We start from the raw sequence: 15,767 nt of genomic DNA, 5'->3' as shown, positions 1-15,767 counted from the left end.
CAATGGATAGGAAAAAATCTCTGAGAAGATATTAAAGCACTGCTCATTAAATAATGCGTATGAAATCAAAAATATAATTAAATAGTAATGAAAATAAAAATGAAAAAAAAAATAAAAACTAAAGAATTTAACTTCTATGCACAGGAAATTGTGAGTTACCTTTGAGGTGGAAATTAGTAGAATTTGTATAACAACATGTTTAATTCAAGTAATCATAGCTAGGTTTTGGATTCAAAAATTCAAAGTCAAGTGTTTTTATAGGTTAGATGATTAGATTAAATCAATTTTTAAAATGATATCCATGTGATGATTATATACATGCAACATGAATGAATTTACGTAAGGGCGGACATCACCCCGATATATATATATATATATATATATATATGAATGAACTTAACTTAAACCTTTCTTTCTTTTTTCCTTTTTAATTTGACAAATTGTCTAATTGGTAAGTGGTGAATTTCTTTTTTACATAAATTTAGCAAACAACGGATAGTTTCAACTCTCATAAATAATGACCTAATGCATAAATTTGACTTTATAATTTTCAGCGATTATTCTTGTGGCCCCCTGAATTTTGCAGAGAACCTTTCATGACCCTGCACTTTTACATTTCAATAATAATTATACTCCTGATCAAAATGAAATATGAAAATGTAGGGTTATTGATATCGAATTCTAGCAAAGATATTTCATTTGGCAAGGGACAATATATCAGTGAAATGTGAAAGTGTGGGGTTATAATTGGACTCTCGCAAAGTTCAAGAAACTACAAAGATAATCGACAAAAATTTAGAGTCAAATTTATGCATTAGACGCACATACAATATATTTCTGTAAATTTTTAAATTTATTTATAAAAAATTTAAGCTGATTTTAAACGATAACCATATGGAGCCACAATTGTCATACATATATTAATTGATGAATTGCAGATGCTACTTTTCTTTTTATCAAATATATTTTTTTTATTGTGTAAGTGAAAGTGATTAAGAAATGGGGAATTAGTTAAAATATTATATTTTGGTACCATAGAGAATTAAGAAACACTAATTAGGAAAATGACTTATATAAGAGTTATTCTCCTAATAGAATAATTACAGAGGGTCCTACTTTGAGTTGGTCCCATTCGGAGCTGGAAGAAGAATTTGTCCTGGTCTGGCAATGGGTACTACAGCAGTTAAATACACATTGGCTAATCTTTTATATGGGTTTGATTTTGAGCTCCCTAATGGAAAGAAATTTGAGGACTTTCCAATGGAAGAAGCTGGTGGTCTCACTATCCATAACAAGCACGATCTTATACTTATTCCAAAAAAGCACAAGTGGGACTAAGATTTTATTATTTTTTATGTTTGTTTCCCTATTTTAGCCTTTTTTTTTTCTCGTTGATATCATGTGTTATGCCTCAACAATAAATAAATAAAATGGTGCATCACCATTAAATTTCCTATATTCATGTGTTAGATTTTATTGTTAATAGTGATTATCTCTATATTTAAGAATCATAAATCCAAATATTGCCTTAATGAAAGACCTTCCACCCTTCTTCCTGCCAAATTTTTAATTTGAAATTTATATTCTGGAGAAGAGGTGGTGCAAATAAATAATTTGGATTTAAATTTATGATGAGGTTCAATTATTACCAAAATAACTAGAATTGATAATATGAATGATTGTCTTTTTTTTTTTTTTTTCTTTTGGAAAAATAAATGATTTTCCTTTAGAACTTACTGCTATAATTCTTACATTCTTAGTTACTTCGAACTCTACCAACCAAATAATAACTTCGGGTCTGTTTAATAAATTTAGCTGTTTTGGTAACTATTGACTGTTTTAATAGCTGTCAATGTTTTACCAGTAGTTAGCTATTAAATATTAACTGTTAGTGGTTATCCCTTATATAGCAGTTTAGAATAAAAGTGTTGAGTACGAATAACTGTTTAATTAGTTGTTTATTATAAAATGACAAAAAAACATATGAAAGCGAGAAACAAAGTAAAAATAGGTGATGGGTATAGATATCATAAAGAAATTATAAAATGCTAAATGTTAATGAAGATAACGTTTCATAAAACATTGTCTTAAACTGTAAAAACTAGAGTAAATATTATATTACTGAACGCTATAATTAATTAAAATAGTATTTCAACTTGTCAAAATACTAAACACTATTTCAAACGCTGCTAGCCAACAAGACTTTCGTCAAGGTTATAATTGCAGAGGACAAAAGATGAGTGAATTATTGCAATCTGCTTTCCACACAGGACCATAAGCCCATAGCTCCATTACAATACTTTAAATATATATATATATATATATATATATATATATATATATATATATATATATATATATATATATATATAATTTAAGGATTGAAATACTTTTTAAAATTTAAAATTTTAGGAATTAAAATATGGTAAAATTTAAAAGGTTAAATATGATCAAATTCGTATAGTATACATCTAGCAGACAAGCTCTAAAGTGTAGAATCGAGAACAAGTGTACATTAGCACTTAGAGGCCTATTTAATGTAGTTTTGGGAATTATATCTCAAATTAGATAGACTCCAGAAGTTTCGTTTTCTCTTTATTCAGTATTTTATTTATAAGAGAATAGTCTTTCTCGACTACTTGCGATGAATCGATAGACTCCAGAAGTTTTGTTTTCTTTTTTGAGAAATTTTTTAGTTTTTTCTTTATTTTCTACATTTTGATTGGATAATTTTTTAATTTTAAAAATTAATGGTAATATATTTTTGATGAATTATATTCATATTATAATTCTATTTGAAAATTAAATTTAACAAATTCAAACTTAATCTACTTTTTTTATTATAAATTTAATCTACTTATATTTCTTATGTAAAACGATATTCAACGTAACCCTTTTTTATCTCTAGTCTCTTGCAATTAAAAGGATTTCTTCATGAGCCTTAGAGAAATTAATTCAATCATTTTCCATCAAGACATTGTAGTTTTGTTTTTTTCTTACATTAATTTACATATTGTGTATGTATTGCCGATGCTTTTGTTTCACTCTGTTATGGCAAGATATGCCAGTCTACAAGGTCAGCCGTCATCATTCATCCCCTTGAGGACTAGTTTTGATTTTATTTACCAATTAAAAGCACTTGTGAAATTTGATACGTATGAAAATTTTGATTTGGATGTAGAAATTTGATACGAAGTTCAACAAATGTTAAAGAAGTCATTGTCTTGTGATTGATAATCTCAACTAAACAATCTTGCATGTTAATACAAAAAACGTTTCACAAAACGCTGCCTCAAACTCTAAACTTTAAACGCTATGATAAATATTATATTATCTAACTTTAAACGCTATGATAAATATTATATTATCGAAGGCTAAAATTAATTAAGACAGTATTTTCCAAGGAAAAGGTTGTCGTTAAAAAATATTTTCCAAATAACTTATTTTTCATTTTTTGTTTATAATACTAAAAATTAGTTAAAAATATTAAAATTTTTAACTCATAAGACTATAATAATAATAATAATAATAATAATAATAATATAACTTTCATATTTTAAAAATTTTATTGTTAAACATGAGAATAATACAAAAATAAATAAATTATGAAAGTCGCCGATGACCCGTGATTGTGCTACCAAAATCTGGTTTCGTAAAATAAGACCTTAAGAGTCACATTAGGTTTAACACCAAAGTATTAAATTAGCATGCTTAATACTTGACATGTCAAAAACATTTCTTTTAGTTTTAAAAAAATGACTTGGAAAAATTTTGGGAGAAATCCTACAGAAATTCTGCAAGACTTTCCCCTATATATTTAGTAATACAAAAATACAAAAATCCGTCCACACCACAACTATATTTTCCAAAACAAACTATACATTCTCAACCCATCATTCAACACATCTCAAAAAAATTCAGCACAGAAAATAAGTTAGTTCTTTTTAACTGAAAGCATTTAAGATATTCAATACATACCATAAAATATTCTGATTCTGAAAATAAAATTATTGTTCTAAATATTTAGTTCATAACATTCTGACCTAACAAAAATATTCTAGTGCCTCAATTATATTTACATGACGCTAGATTTCTAAAAACCGAAATAAAAGAGACACTATTAAAAACTGATTATATTAGAATAAGGGGTCTCTGAATAGTCTAATGCTGTTGTGGATCACCTACCTCAAACCAGCAACATGCGCGTTGACTTGCATAAAGCTTAGTGGTGCTAATTTCTCATTTATAGCAAGAAAATACACATAAGCAGTCATAATATCACATATTATAAAACACAATATTTTATTATAATCATGCAGCATAACTATGATATAGCATATTTCAGACGCGTAATATAAATATTCATAGTCAGCATGCTTAATTAAATCCAATAATCATACATCACTAAATTAGACATACATAATCATGATATCACATAAATCAGCATATGTTCATAAGAACAACATAATTATTTATTTAATTAATTTATAGAAACTATATTTTTAATTATGCCTTTAGCATACTTAGAAGAATCAAACAACAGATCGAGAATTCGATAATAAATATTCAGCTCGAAAGCCCATATAACATCATACTACCGATCAGTCGGAATTAAATGGTCATATCCAGAAAATGAGGTTCGTTAACCCCTATAAAAATTTGGAGTTCGTTAGCTCCTATAAAATGGGGTTCGTTAGCCCTATAAGACATTGTGTGTCACATATAGACAATACTGTATTCCTATGACATGTTATACCTCTATACAACTACTGACTCAACCAAGTAGACCAAGGCCGATAAAATATTTATTGTAATTAATTCATTTCATAATTCATATATATCAGTGTTCGTAGATAAAAGTTCGGTCTCATAATTACACTGTAGTATTTTATTACAGTTCGAAAAAATATTCTCTTTCATAAATTCTCTTTATTCATAAAAAATCATATTTTTCTCTACTAAATATTTCATCATAATTTCATATCCATAAATCATATATTAAACACATAATCGTACTTATTTTTTATAATCTTACTTATTTTTTATAATCTATATGTAATTGCATAATCCTATATTAATTTCACAAGAATATAAATATTCTATTATGGCATCAAAAATTCATATCATCCAATTAAATTCATAATCGTAGCATATTATCACATAATCACTTGTAATTCACTAATAGGCACAAATTCCAAGACTATAGCACAGTTCCCAAGGCACTAATATTAAACATGGTATATCACCACCTAATTAATCCATATTTCACTTATTTTCTAATATTCTCCTAACTTGGACTTAAGTGGATCAATTAATTGATTGATTGATCTAAGAGGATTTTTAAATCCAATATTTCTTTAGCTTCCTAAATTATTCTAATTGGCTACCTAATTGATGGAGTAGTCATAAAATCTTATTATTTATATTATTCCTATTATTTACCAATAAAGTACCTAATTAATCTAGATATCACCAATTAACTATCTATTTACTTAATTTAATTACTGCTAACCAATTAATTTATTACTACTACTTAATTATCATTAATCTTAATTGATCATCACCTTAATTAAGGACAAATTACAATTTAGTTACTACAAATTCACATTTTAGTCATTGGGTTAAGTCCTCAAAGTCTTCCTTTTGTCCAAATACTCCACAAGCTTAGAGAATTTGTCTTTTAGTCCTTGGAATATTTTCCAAGTAGCCCTCATCAAATGTCAAAGCTGCACATTAGTCCTTCCATGGTTTGGCCCACCATAGTTAGTGCACTAGACATACATTAAATCAAATCAACTTTTGATTAATCATCATTAAACATCATATAATCAAGATTAAATATTTAATTTGATAAACTAAACATAAAATCATAAAAATATAGTCACAAAGGTTCTTACAAGCATGAAAAATGGTCTAAATCATAACCAAATTACATACATAGCATCCTTAGCACTTATATTCAAGAAATATAATATCAAAACATAATTTTTAAGTAGTTATTTTAGAGGGACAGTGGCTATATATTTTGTCCTAGTTTAAAATACATGAATAAATCTTCAAATAAAAAGAGAAAAAATAGAGAGAAAAGAAGTAGTAACCTGAAAGAGTAAATTTTTACCTTGAAAACTTAGATTTTCTTGAAATAAATTATATTAGCTTGTAGGCCAAGAGACGAGGAATAACATATTCAAATATGGTGAGGAGTAGTTGAGTTTAGAGAGGGGATTTAGGCATTAGAGTATTTCGGTAAGTGTTTGTATTGTATGAGAGAAAGAAGAAAGAAAGAGAAAAGGAAAAAATGAAAAGAAAGAAGAAAAAGTTGGCATTTAGAGAGGAGTGGATTTGAGAAATGAGAATCTCTAACTTCACATGCTTGAAGCCTGTGAGCATCTGGTGCAATTACATGCTTTGTGGTGCACCATAAACTCTCTTTTTTTATTGGTTGATGAGATTGCAATAGGATAGAATATGTGATTTTATTTAGATAAGATGCTTATGTCGCATTGTAGGAAAAAATGATAAATAAGAAAAGTTAGATTTGTCTTGTAGTGGCATGGAAAGTAATTTATATTTAGCTTATTTTATCTTTATTATAGAATATTTGCAAATTATTTTTTTTCTCTTTTAAATTTAAGGCTAGAACCATATATAAACACATGCATTGCATAATAATTAATTGACATACTAATATTACACTCTATTTTTATAACACAGTCTCATGACACTATAAATTATCAAAATACCCTTATGGCACTGTAATTTACCCGAATAACTATAAATCATTCAGAATCATAATTAAACATACTTAATGCATAATTAGACTCTAAAAATAATTTAATGCATGCTTATGACATGTTATGAGAATGTGGATGTGACAATGGTGGTGGTCAATAGTGGCGATTGGTGATGAATGGCGAGTGGTGGTAATACTGATGATTAATAAATTAAAAAAAAATATGAATTTGTAAGGTTACAATAAGTTTGTCAAAGTCTGAAAAATTTTTTACGTTCTTGAAAAATGAAAGTCATTTTTTTAAAAAATAACTTAATTTTCCTTTGACTAGGAAAATATTTTCCGTTGATTTATTTTCTTAAATGCCCCCAAACAACGAAAAATTTTGAAAAATATTTTTCTGCAAGTTATTTTATGAAAACAAAAGAGTTTTAGTAAAACTTCAAAATACCTGATTTTTTATTCTTGGTTCCAATATGAAATTGCATATCAAAAGTTTTCATAAAAGCACAACTTGATGACTAGTTTTACATAAAGACGAGGCTGTTCTTATTAATTTACATAAACATAGAGGTGATTTTCATCTTTTCATATAAAACTAATACAAATTTGATGAAAGGAACAAATTGTTAGATAAGTTTTAAATTCATGTACTTTTAAAAAGACAGATTAAATAATTAATTTTACCAAAATTAATTGAAATAAAAAGAATAATTGAAAGGAGATAGGATAAAGAGAGATAGGGGAATTGTAATTCTATTAATGCGTTTCACTTTTTTTCTTTTTTAAGAAATACTTTTATTCTTAGTGGGCATAGGCCCACCTATGACTGATACATGCTAACCCGGCCCATTAAATAATTAAAGGCCTAAAACCCTAACTCGATTTCTTTTCTCTCTCGCGCAATTCTCACATTTTCTACCTCGCCAAACACATCCTTTACCCGGAAAAAGAAAACATCGTTAAGCCTGCAACAACAGAAATAAACACAGAAACAACAGAGAAATGTTTAGAATTGCAAAATCAAGACCTTTCCAATCCCTAACAGCTAATCTCCACCTCCTCCAAAGCTGTTCTGTAAGCGGAACAGCAAAGGGAAAGGGAAAGATCAAAGATGGCCAACCAAAGCAACGATCTAAAATCTCCATTAAAAAAGGTCAAGACCCATCAAAAGCACCAGCAGTATCGCGTCAAGACGCAGAAAAGTACCGATTATATGAGCAATGTATCAATGCGCCAACTCCAGTTCGTTTCCTCAAGCCCAAAGAACGTGAGCGTGAAGCAGAGCGGGAAAAATTGGGGCTTACAAGCTTTGAAAGACAGAGAGAAAAAGAGATTCTCAAAAAAGGGGGTAGGAAAGCTATGGGTGTTCCTGATGAGCCTATGATAATGGGTACTCCTGGATTCGACCTCATAGAACTTGGGTTGGTGGATGCTGATAAAATACCTAAATATGAGCTTACTGAAGAGGATGGGAAAAGATTGGCTAAAGAATATAGTAGGGTTTTGATGAGAAAACATAGGGCAAGACAAGCAGCTGAGTCTACCCTTTTGAGATTGAAGAAAGAAGCTATTGAAGCATTGCCTGAGAAGTTAAAGGCGGCTGCTTTGGTTCCTGATTTGACTCCCTTTCCTGTTAATAGATTTATGGCTACCTTGACTCCTCCTATTGAAGGGTATATTGAGAAGGTTAAGGAGGCTACCAAAAGGAGTTCTGGGAAAGAGAAAATTAGATGAGGTGAAGTAATGTTTGAGATTGTTTTCATGTTTTTTTTTATTTTTATTTTTATTTATTTTTATTTTCTTTCATTTAGTTGATTGTTCATTTATTTGCCTTTTCGGAATTGTGGTTTTGGTGTTTGATGGATAGGTTGATAGCTGGATTTCTTTTTCTTTTTTATTTTTTTATTTTTTTGTGTGTTGTTGTGGGGGGGGGGGGGGGGGGGGGGCGGCGGGCGGCGTGGGGGCGGTGGTGGTTTGGTCTTTGTTTGAGCTGGTAGTTTGCTTGCTGTTGTGGCGGATATTAGTAACTTTGAAAATTCCTTTGATAGTTTGGTTGCTATTGTTTATGGCTTTTATGATCCGTCTTTACTTGATTGCTTTCTCCTTGTTTAACTTTTAGTGCTGGGTTCTTGAGCTTGAGCTTTCTTATATGCTATCATTGGCAGATATAAGTAACTTTGAAAATGCCTTCGATAGTTCTCATGTTTTAGTGGGTACTCTTTCTAGGTATCTATTTTAGATTTGCGAATTTATTATTAATGGCATGAGGTACTTATCTGCTTTTAGAACATTAAAAATCTGTCTTTCTGTTTGTATGCTTATGTGGGTCCCTTTACTCTTTTCAGAATGTGGCTTCTTTGTTTAAACTTGGTTGCTCTCATGGCAAGCAAATAAATTTCTTTTCCAAGATAAAGATGGTTAAATTGGCAATTTGTTTTGGAAAAAAATTGTATGGTCTTCCTAGTTTTTAATGGCATACTCTAACTCTAGGTTCATTTTTGTTAGAGTGAGTCCATTTTGAATCGAATTATGTTATTTTATGCCTCTTTCTTTTCTGAGTTTTGGTGTTCTAAAGGTTTTGAAGCTAAAACATTATTTTCCAAGAAATTTGAATTTGTTCTTCACTAATGTTTCTGCAACTACAGTTTCAAGCATGGCTACTACTGAAATGGAGATTTCTCCAATTCCCAACTCATTGTTTTAACTATTTTGATGTTTATACGTGAGGAAGTTTTCACTTCTATGGTGATGGTGGGGCTTCTTTTACGAAAATTTCAAATAAACAAACCAAGGAAAAGTGGTGGGGTAGTTAGAACAATTGTCAAAATTGTACAATTGGGGATGAGTAAAAAATGGGGATGGCAACAGAACCTGAAAACCACCAATATAGTCTTGAAATAATTCCTGATGCCAAATTGAAATAGATTCTTTAGATAGTAAGTTTGTTAAAGTACAATTCAACTAGGTTTTTGAGTTTTTTAGTTTTGGGTTCTCTTTTAGTTAATCATTTTCAGGCATTTTATTAGTTTGACTTTATATAGCCTTTGTTTCCAGTGCAAGAAATGTTCTTGAAACCAAAGGACTACATATTGTTACATTTTTTTTTTCTTTACCATCGTTTCAAATTTTAAAATTCTCTTTTTAGTATATGTATTGTTTTTATGTAAAAATTATCCGTTTCTAATCTAACTAACTGCTGTGTGATATAACTGTAACACTCACAATACAACAATTAGAGAGAAACAACGCTTCCCCTTGTTTTATTATTGTCATGTTTATCCCTTTTTTTAAAGCTTTTTGGTGCCAACAGAAGAAAATGAAAAGCTAAAGGAGATTTTCTGACATTGAAAGGGAAAAGGAGCATTATAGTGTTATATTTTTGGTAAATCGTGTTCAGGGTTCTGATGTTTTGGATTTGCTTCTATGTTATTGCTCTGTTTTCTGGGGTTAGATCTTCCTACAAGATAGTGAACTGTTTGGCAATATTCTCATGTCTGTTAGATGTTCATAGCATTGCCACAGAAATTAGAGTTATTGAAATCACCCCCGATGTTCATTAAAAAAGAAAAGAAAAGAAAACTTGAAGTATGCTTGGTGCATATTTTGATGGTAATGTTACTAGTAGTATGAAGTTGGGAAGGGAAGGAGAGTGATAAATCATGTATATGGGGAAGCTTTTGATATCATTTGCATATATTTGTATCATCAAGATTTGATCATAAGATCTAGCCAAACTCTTCCTTTCATCACTCTAGTTGTGAACCAAAGACTGTCCTTTGAAAATATAGCTCTAGCATTTGTCTCAATTTCCTTTCATGCTGGATAAATTACTTCAGGACTCTAGTTGGCTAACTAATTATGTTGAGTATTGCTCATATTTTTAATATCCTTGCATTTCGTTTTGAACAGTCATTGCTCTCTTGGTCATTTTCTATGGGTTTATGCATAGTATTGTGTTATTGGTTTGAATTGAATCTTATGGGAACATCTTTGTTGGTGAAAATCTAATTGTGAAAATGAGCATAAAAAGATATCCAATGATAATTACATATGACCATTAGATAAGATTGCCCAATTTAACATTTGATTCTCACCCTTTCTTATCAGTCTTTTTAGAGTTCTCGAGGAATCAATTTATAATCTCTTGGTAAATACTTGAAATCTCTATATAATATATCCAGGTGTGAAAGCTTATAGTGGTATATTGTGAACTGAAATTCCTTTGTTGCACATGTCCTTATATTTTGAGTGAGTGAATAAAAAAACATAGAATTTATGCCTTGTGAATTCTGGCTTTATTTTTTTTTATTTCCTACCTGACCAATGTAAGTTCATTTGATCTAGTTTCCTGATTCTTTGCTATTTACTGCAGGTATTAGCTTAATATGTGATTTTATTTTTAAACAAATATAATTGAAATAAAAAAAAATAAAAAATATGGCAAAAAAATTAATTTGAAAAATTAATGTAAAAATTATAACATAAAAAAAGAATAATATGAAAAATATAAATAATAAATCATATATAAAATATAAATATGGAAAAGAATTATAATTTGTATACATGTTCCATTTTATAGAGTTAGAAAATAGCTTTCCATTTATTATACGTTGTACATGAACATAATTTCCATTTTTCCAATTCTCTTTTCCATTTGCAAATTTTCTATCTCTATAGAAAATGGAAAATAGAAAACAGAAAACTCTTTTCCACAACTGAATAGGGTCTATATGTTTTTGTTTCTTCATACTGCAATTGCTGGAAATGATCTTCTGGATTTAATTAATCTGAGATAGGCTGTCAACTTTTAGGAACAGCATCTATTTTGAAAAGAACTTGGTGGGAACATCTTGCTTCCATTTAATCCTATCATTCTGTATTGGTTCCTTTTGTGTTATAAAATTTACCTAACTGGAACACAGAAAATGGTGTTTCTATTAAAGTAAGAATTTATTTTTAACTTTGATACTGTGTTAAAAGTCTCATCTTTTCTGCAGATGGAGCTGTGGGATAAGCAAAAGTGGTAGGAAGAATGGTTGTAATTGAAGCTGGAAGGCTTTCTTTGTGATTTGACCAAGTCATGGAAGCACTGAAGACAAATGTAATAATATCATAAAAGCTTGAACTACTCTTGGTATTTCGGTACCTTAAGTACTTAGAAAATTTTGCTGGCTTGTTATTTTCAGTGCTATATTATAATTAGTATATTTTTATGGAGCAGTGATAATTGTGCTGAAACTAGGGAAAACCAGAAAGTTAGTTTCTCATTAGGGATTACTTCTATATTGGATGGAAGGACATCAGTGTAACTGCAATATTATTTAGGTCCTTCAAAATAATTACTTAAACATTGAGAGACTTAAGTGTTAACTTGATCATAATTTAAGGATCGGAAAATATTTAACCCATTAAATAATAATTTAATACTAACAAATGTGAAGGGTATGTAGTAATATTAAATTAAATATGAAGGATTAAATAGTCAAATATTTTAATTATTAATTTTAAAAAAAGCGCGGTGCTTATTTTAAAAAGGATTAAATAGCTTACTGGTGTTAAATCAAATAAAATGGATGAAGCGGTTGAATATATTTGAGGATTAAATTTTGGGGAACTAAACCAGTCGAGTAATTAATATAAATTAAATTTGGTTGAAAATTTTAAATAAATTAATGTAATGAAAAGAAATAATATTTGACATTCATCTTTTTTTTTTTTTTTTTTTTGACTATGATAATAAAAACTACTAATTAAACATTTTTTATAAATTCTAGACTAATAAATTAAAAACAATAAGCTTACCTTCTTAACTAAACTAAAAACAGTCAACAGAAATATTGTTTACCAATTACTCAAACTATAAAATTACTTAAAATGGAAAAATAAAGAAATTTCATGAATCATTAATTATAGACGTCTTTTGCGTTAGGTATTAATTTTTATCACTATTTACAAATATGTTGAACATAAAAAAGAATATAAGAATTTGTATGATAAACTTAGGAGAGGTAGTGCTTATATATATATATAATACTCAAAGGGAATTAATTTTTTTTTAAACAATAGAGATAGTTAAATTATAAAATAACAAAATGTTATATCAATTTATAGTGTGATTATTAATTATTGAAAAAACTAATTAGTGTTCTATTATTAATATAAAAAAATTATTATTTAGATTATTAATTATTGCAAAGCAAATAAAACAAAAAGTTTTTTATTAATGAAATAAATTTATTATATAATTATTAATTATTGAATAAAGAAAATAAAAGTTTATAATTTGATTTTTTTTATTTCAGATAATTAAAAAAAATTTAAAAATATAAAATCCACATCACAATATCATGACACATAAATAATTGCCATAAATAAACTTGATTGAGCTTTTATATATTTATATCATAGATGGTTATTTATCTTTATTTTATCTTTTTAAGAAAACACTAAACAATCTAATATGCACGGAGTCAAGAATGATTGTCATCACCCGTTTCCAATCATCACCCGTTTCCAAAAGCCCGTTCATATATATATATATATATATATATATATATATAAAATTTAATTCCAATATAACTGCATGTGTTTTAGAATAACTGTAAAATATCAAATGCAATGCAAGAGCATGATAAAAAGATAAAACGCAGGACTTAATCAGTACATGATTACTCTATTGAGTTAGGAAGAAGAAAAAATAAAACTTTTTTTTTCTAAAGTATAAAATAAAAAGATGATGAGTATAAACTCAGTTAATAATAATCATAATACCGAACTCATATGAACCTCTTTCATTTAATTAGTTGTTAATAACAGTTTGTCGTTGATAACAGATATTAATTAATGACTGAAAGATAAATAATAGTTTGTAAAAATTAGTTTATTATAATAATAATAATAATAATAATAATAATAATGAAGATATAAATTATTAATTCAAACTATATATATAGTTACTTTCATATAATAAATACCATAAACAGTATTACATAGAAATAAAATTTATAACTGGTAGCTAATAAAGAAAACTCCAAGTTAGAGTTTTTGGGTGTTACAAGAGCCTCTACATACTTTTTCCTTTGTTATTCATAATATGAATCGAAGAAGTGACTGCTTTAGCCAATACTTCCATCTTTACCTTCACCTTCCATATCTCTTCCATCTTGTCATTTCCTGCAGCTGGCTCTGGTTCCGCAAGAAGATACGGCGGCGTCTTCTCCCTGTCTCTTCGCTCCCTCTCCTCAAGGCTGATGCTGCACTTTCCACAGTCTACACCAGCCATTGCTAGAGCTTCAATCGATGGCATGGCACTTCCAACTCTTCCAGAATTTTCCTTTCTAAATTGCTTTGTAACATGAAACTATCAAGAGTTAGGATATTTATAGTGAAATGTGTTTGGTTATGGTGAGTTCATGGAATAGGCTATAGTTCACAGGTGGCATATTTCCATGGAGTTTATATCATAATATCCGTGATCTCTCTCTTTATTAATTAATTATATTGACACCTTAACTGTAAAGTTATCGTCATTTGGGTTTCTTTTTTCCTAATAATATCTCTTTTCAGAAAACTATCCATCTAATCTAGAAGTTTAAATCATTAGTTAATAAGTATAAATATATAAAAGTTATTCACAATCACATGAATAATTTCTTTCGTGTATATATATACATGCACAAACTAGTAAAATAGAGTTTTGATTGCTCGTAAAAAATAAATATTGCTTGCAATATAAAGAAAGCTTGTAATTATAGCAAAAATAAAAAGACAGAGCTTTGGAAAAAAAAAATAAAGACAAGGTTTGAAAAATTAAATTGATTTTGATTTAGTTAATTCGCGGGAGAATTTGACTACGACTTCTACATGGTGTCGTTTTAAATTAAATTGATTACTCCTTTTATAATTTTCACAAGCAATTATCAAAATATCCACCGAATCACCTTACATCCCTAGCTCCTTTAGCCTCCCATGTGAAGACCTTTGGTATACCACCAAACAACCATTTGAGAGTGCCCATTGTTTTGCTCAACTGAAGCCCACTTCCTCTGTCTTTTTCTTTTAATTGATTAATTAATAAAATTTAATTAATCACGTAAATGAAAATAACATGTGATGAGCTATAATTAAATAAATATCCAATTAAATAATTGGATTTAAGTCCAATCCTAAAAGTATAGAGCGGGTTCTAAAAAAAATCATAAATGACCTCAATAATCATAATAATAATATATTTATATAATATTTATTAAAATATTTGAGCTATGCAACAAATGTGGAATGACTAGGATGAAGGCTAGAATTCATTAAAAAGACATTTGGATTTATTTAGGTTTGGGGCAACCACCGTTAAAGAATTAGAACTAACCAATTAATTAGACTGTTTTAGAAAATTGAGTCTACTAGGAACTTAAATTTGCTGGGAGGTCAAATTGAATGCTAAAGATAAATTTGAGCTTAACCAACTAATTTTAAAAGGTTATGAACTAGCTTTAATTAGTTTGATTTGTGTCGCTTATAAGCCTTTATATATTTACCATTTTATTCAATATTTATTCTAACTATTTTAGTATATAAAATATTTTTAAAAAATTATTCATGTGTATATGTATATATTATATTTTTTTCACTACTTTAATTATTTAATTTGCTTCCAAATTATTTCTTTTAACATTTTTTATATTTTTCATAAATTTGGTTTTACTTTTTCAAAAAGTTTAATCATTTCATTTTCAAAAAATTTAAATCAAACTAATTAAATCCTCACCCTAAAATCTAATATTGGTACTTATCGATTAAACGAGACATTCTCTTATAGCAAATAAAATAATTTTTTTTTGATTCATTGGAAGTTCAATTAGTCACAACAGGAGTATTTTCCTCTTAATTTATTAAATTGGTAAAAACAATTGTAATCAAAAAGACTCGATCTTAAGATCTTTTACTTTTTATATATCACATAAGATCAAATAAACTACCACCGGTAAATAAAATAATTTAGATTGTTACCCACATATACTAATCGTTATACGAT

At 28.2% G+C, this 15,767-nt stretch overlaps 1 protein-coding gene and 1 long non-coding RNA gene across 2 annotated transcripts; one reads left to right on the top strand and one right to left on the bottom strand.

Moving 5' to 3' along the window:
• Positions 1 to 3,916: 3,916 nt before the first annotated feature.
• On the bottom strand, positions 3,917 to 6,429 carry LOC110010968 (uncharacterized). Its single transcript, XR_016319909.1, has 2 exons — positions 6,119 to 6,429; positions 3,917 to 5,771 (listed from the first exon to the last, which is right to left on the bottom strand). It is a non-coding gene; the product is annotated as an uncharacterized LOC110010968 (long non-coding RNA).
• A 1,191-nt stretch (positions 6,430 to 7,620) lies between these two features.
• Positions 7,621 to 12,094, top strand: LOC105646523 (uncharacterized). Its single transcript, XM_012232418.4, has 2 exons — positions 7,621 to 8,471; positions 11,734 to 12,094. Exon 1 carries the CDS (start codon positions 7,739 to 7,741, stop codon positions 8,468 to 8,470), a length of 732 nt encoding a protein of 243 aa, XP_012087808.1. The 5' UTR covers positions 7,621 to 7,738; the 3' UTR covers position 8,471; positions 11,734 to 12,094.
• Positions 12,095 to 15,767: the final 3,673 nt, after the last annotated feature.

The sequence above is a fragment of the Jatropha curcas genome, chromosome 3 (genome assembly GCF_041381405.1).
Source record: "Jatropha curcas cultivar XTBG-Jc1 chromosome 3, XTBG_Jcur_1.0, whole genome shotgun sequence".
Lineage (NCBI taxonomy): Eukaryota > Viridiplantae > Streptophyta > Magnoliopsida > Malpighiales > Euphorbiaceae > Jatropha > Jatropha curcas.
Note: the sequence above shows the minus strand (reverse complement) of the source record. Positions and strands in the feature narration are given on the sequence as shown.

What these genes read in the sequence shown, in the direction of transcription:
- LOC105646523 (XM_012232418.4), top strand. Translation starts at nt 7,739, where the DNA reads ATGTTTAGAATTGCAAAATCAAGACCTTTCCAATCCCTAACAGCTAAT.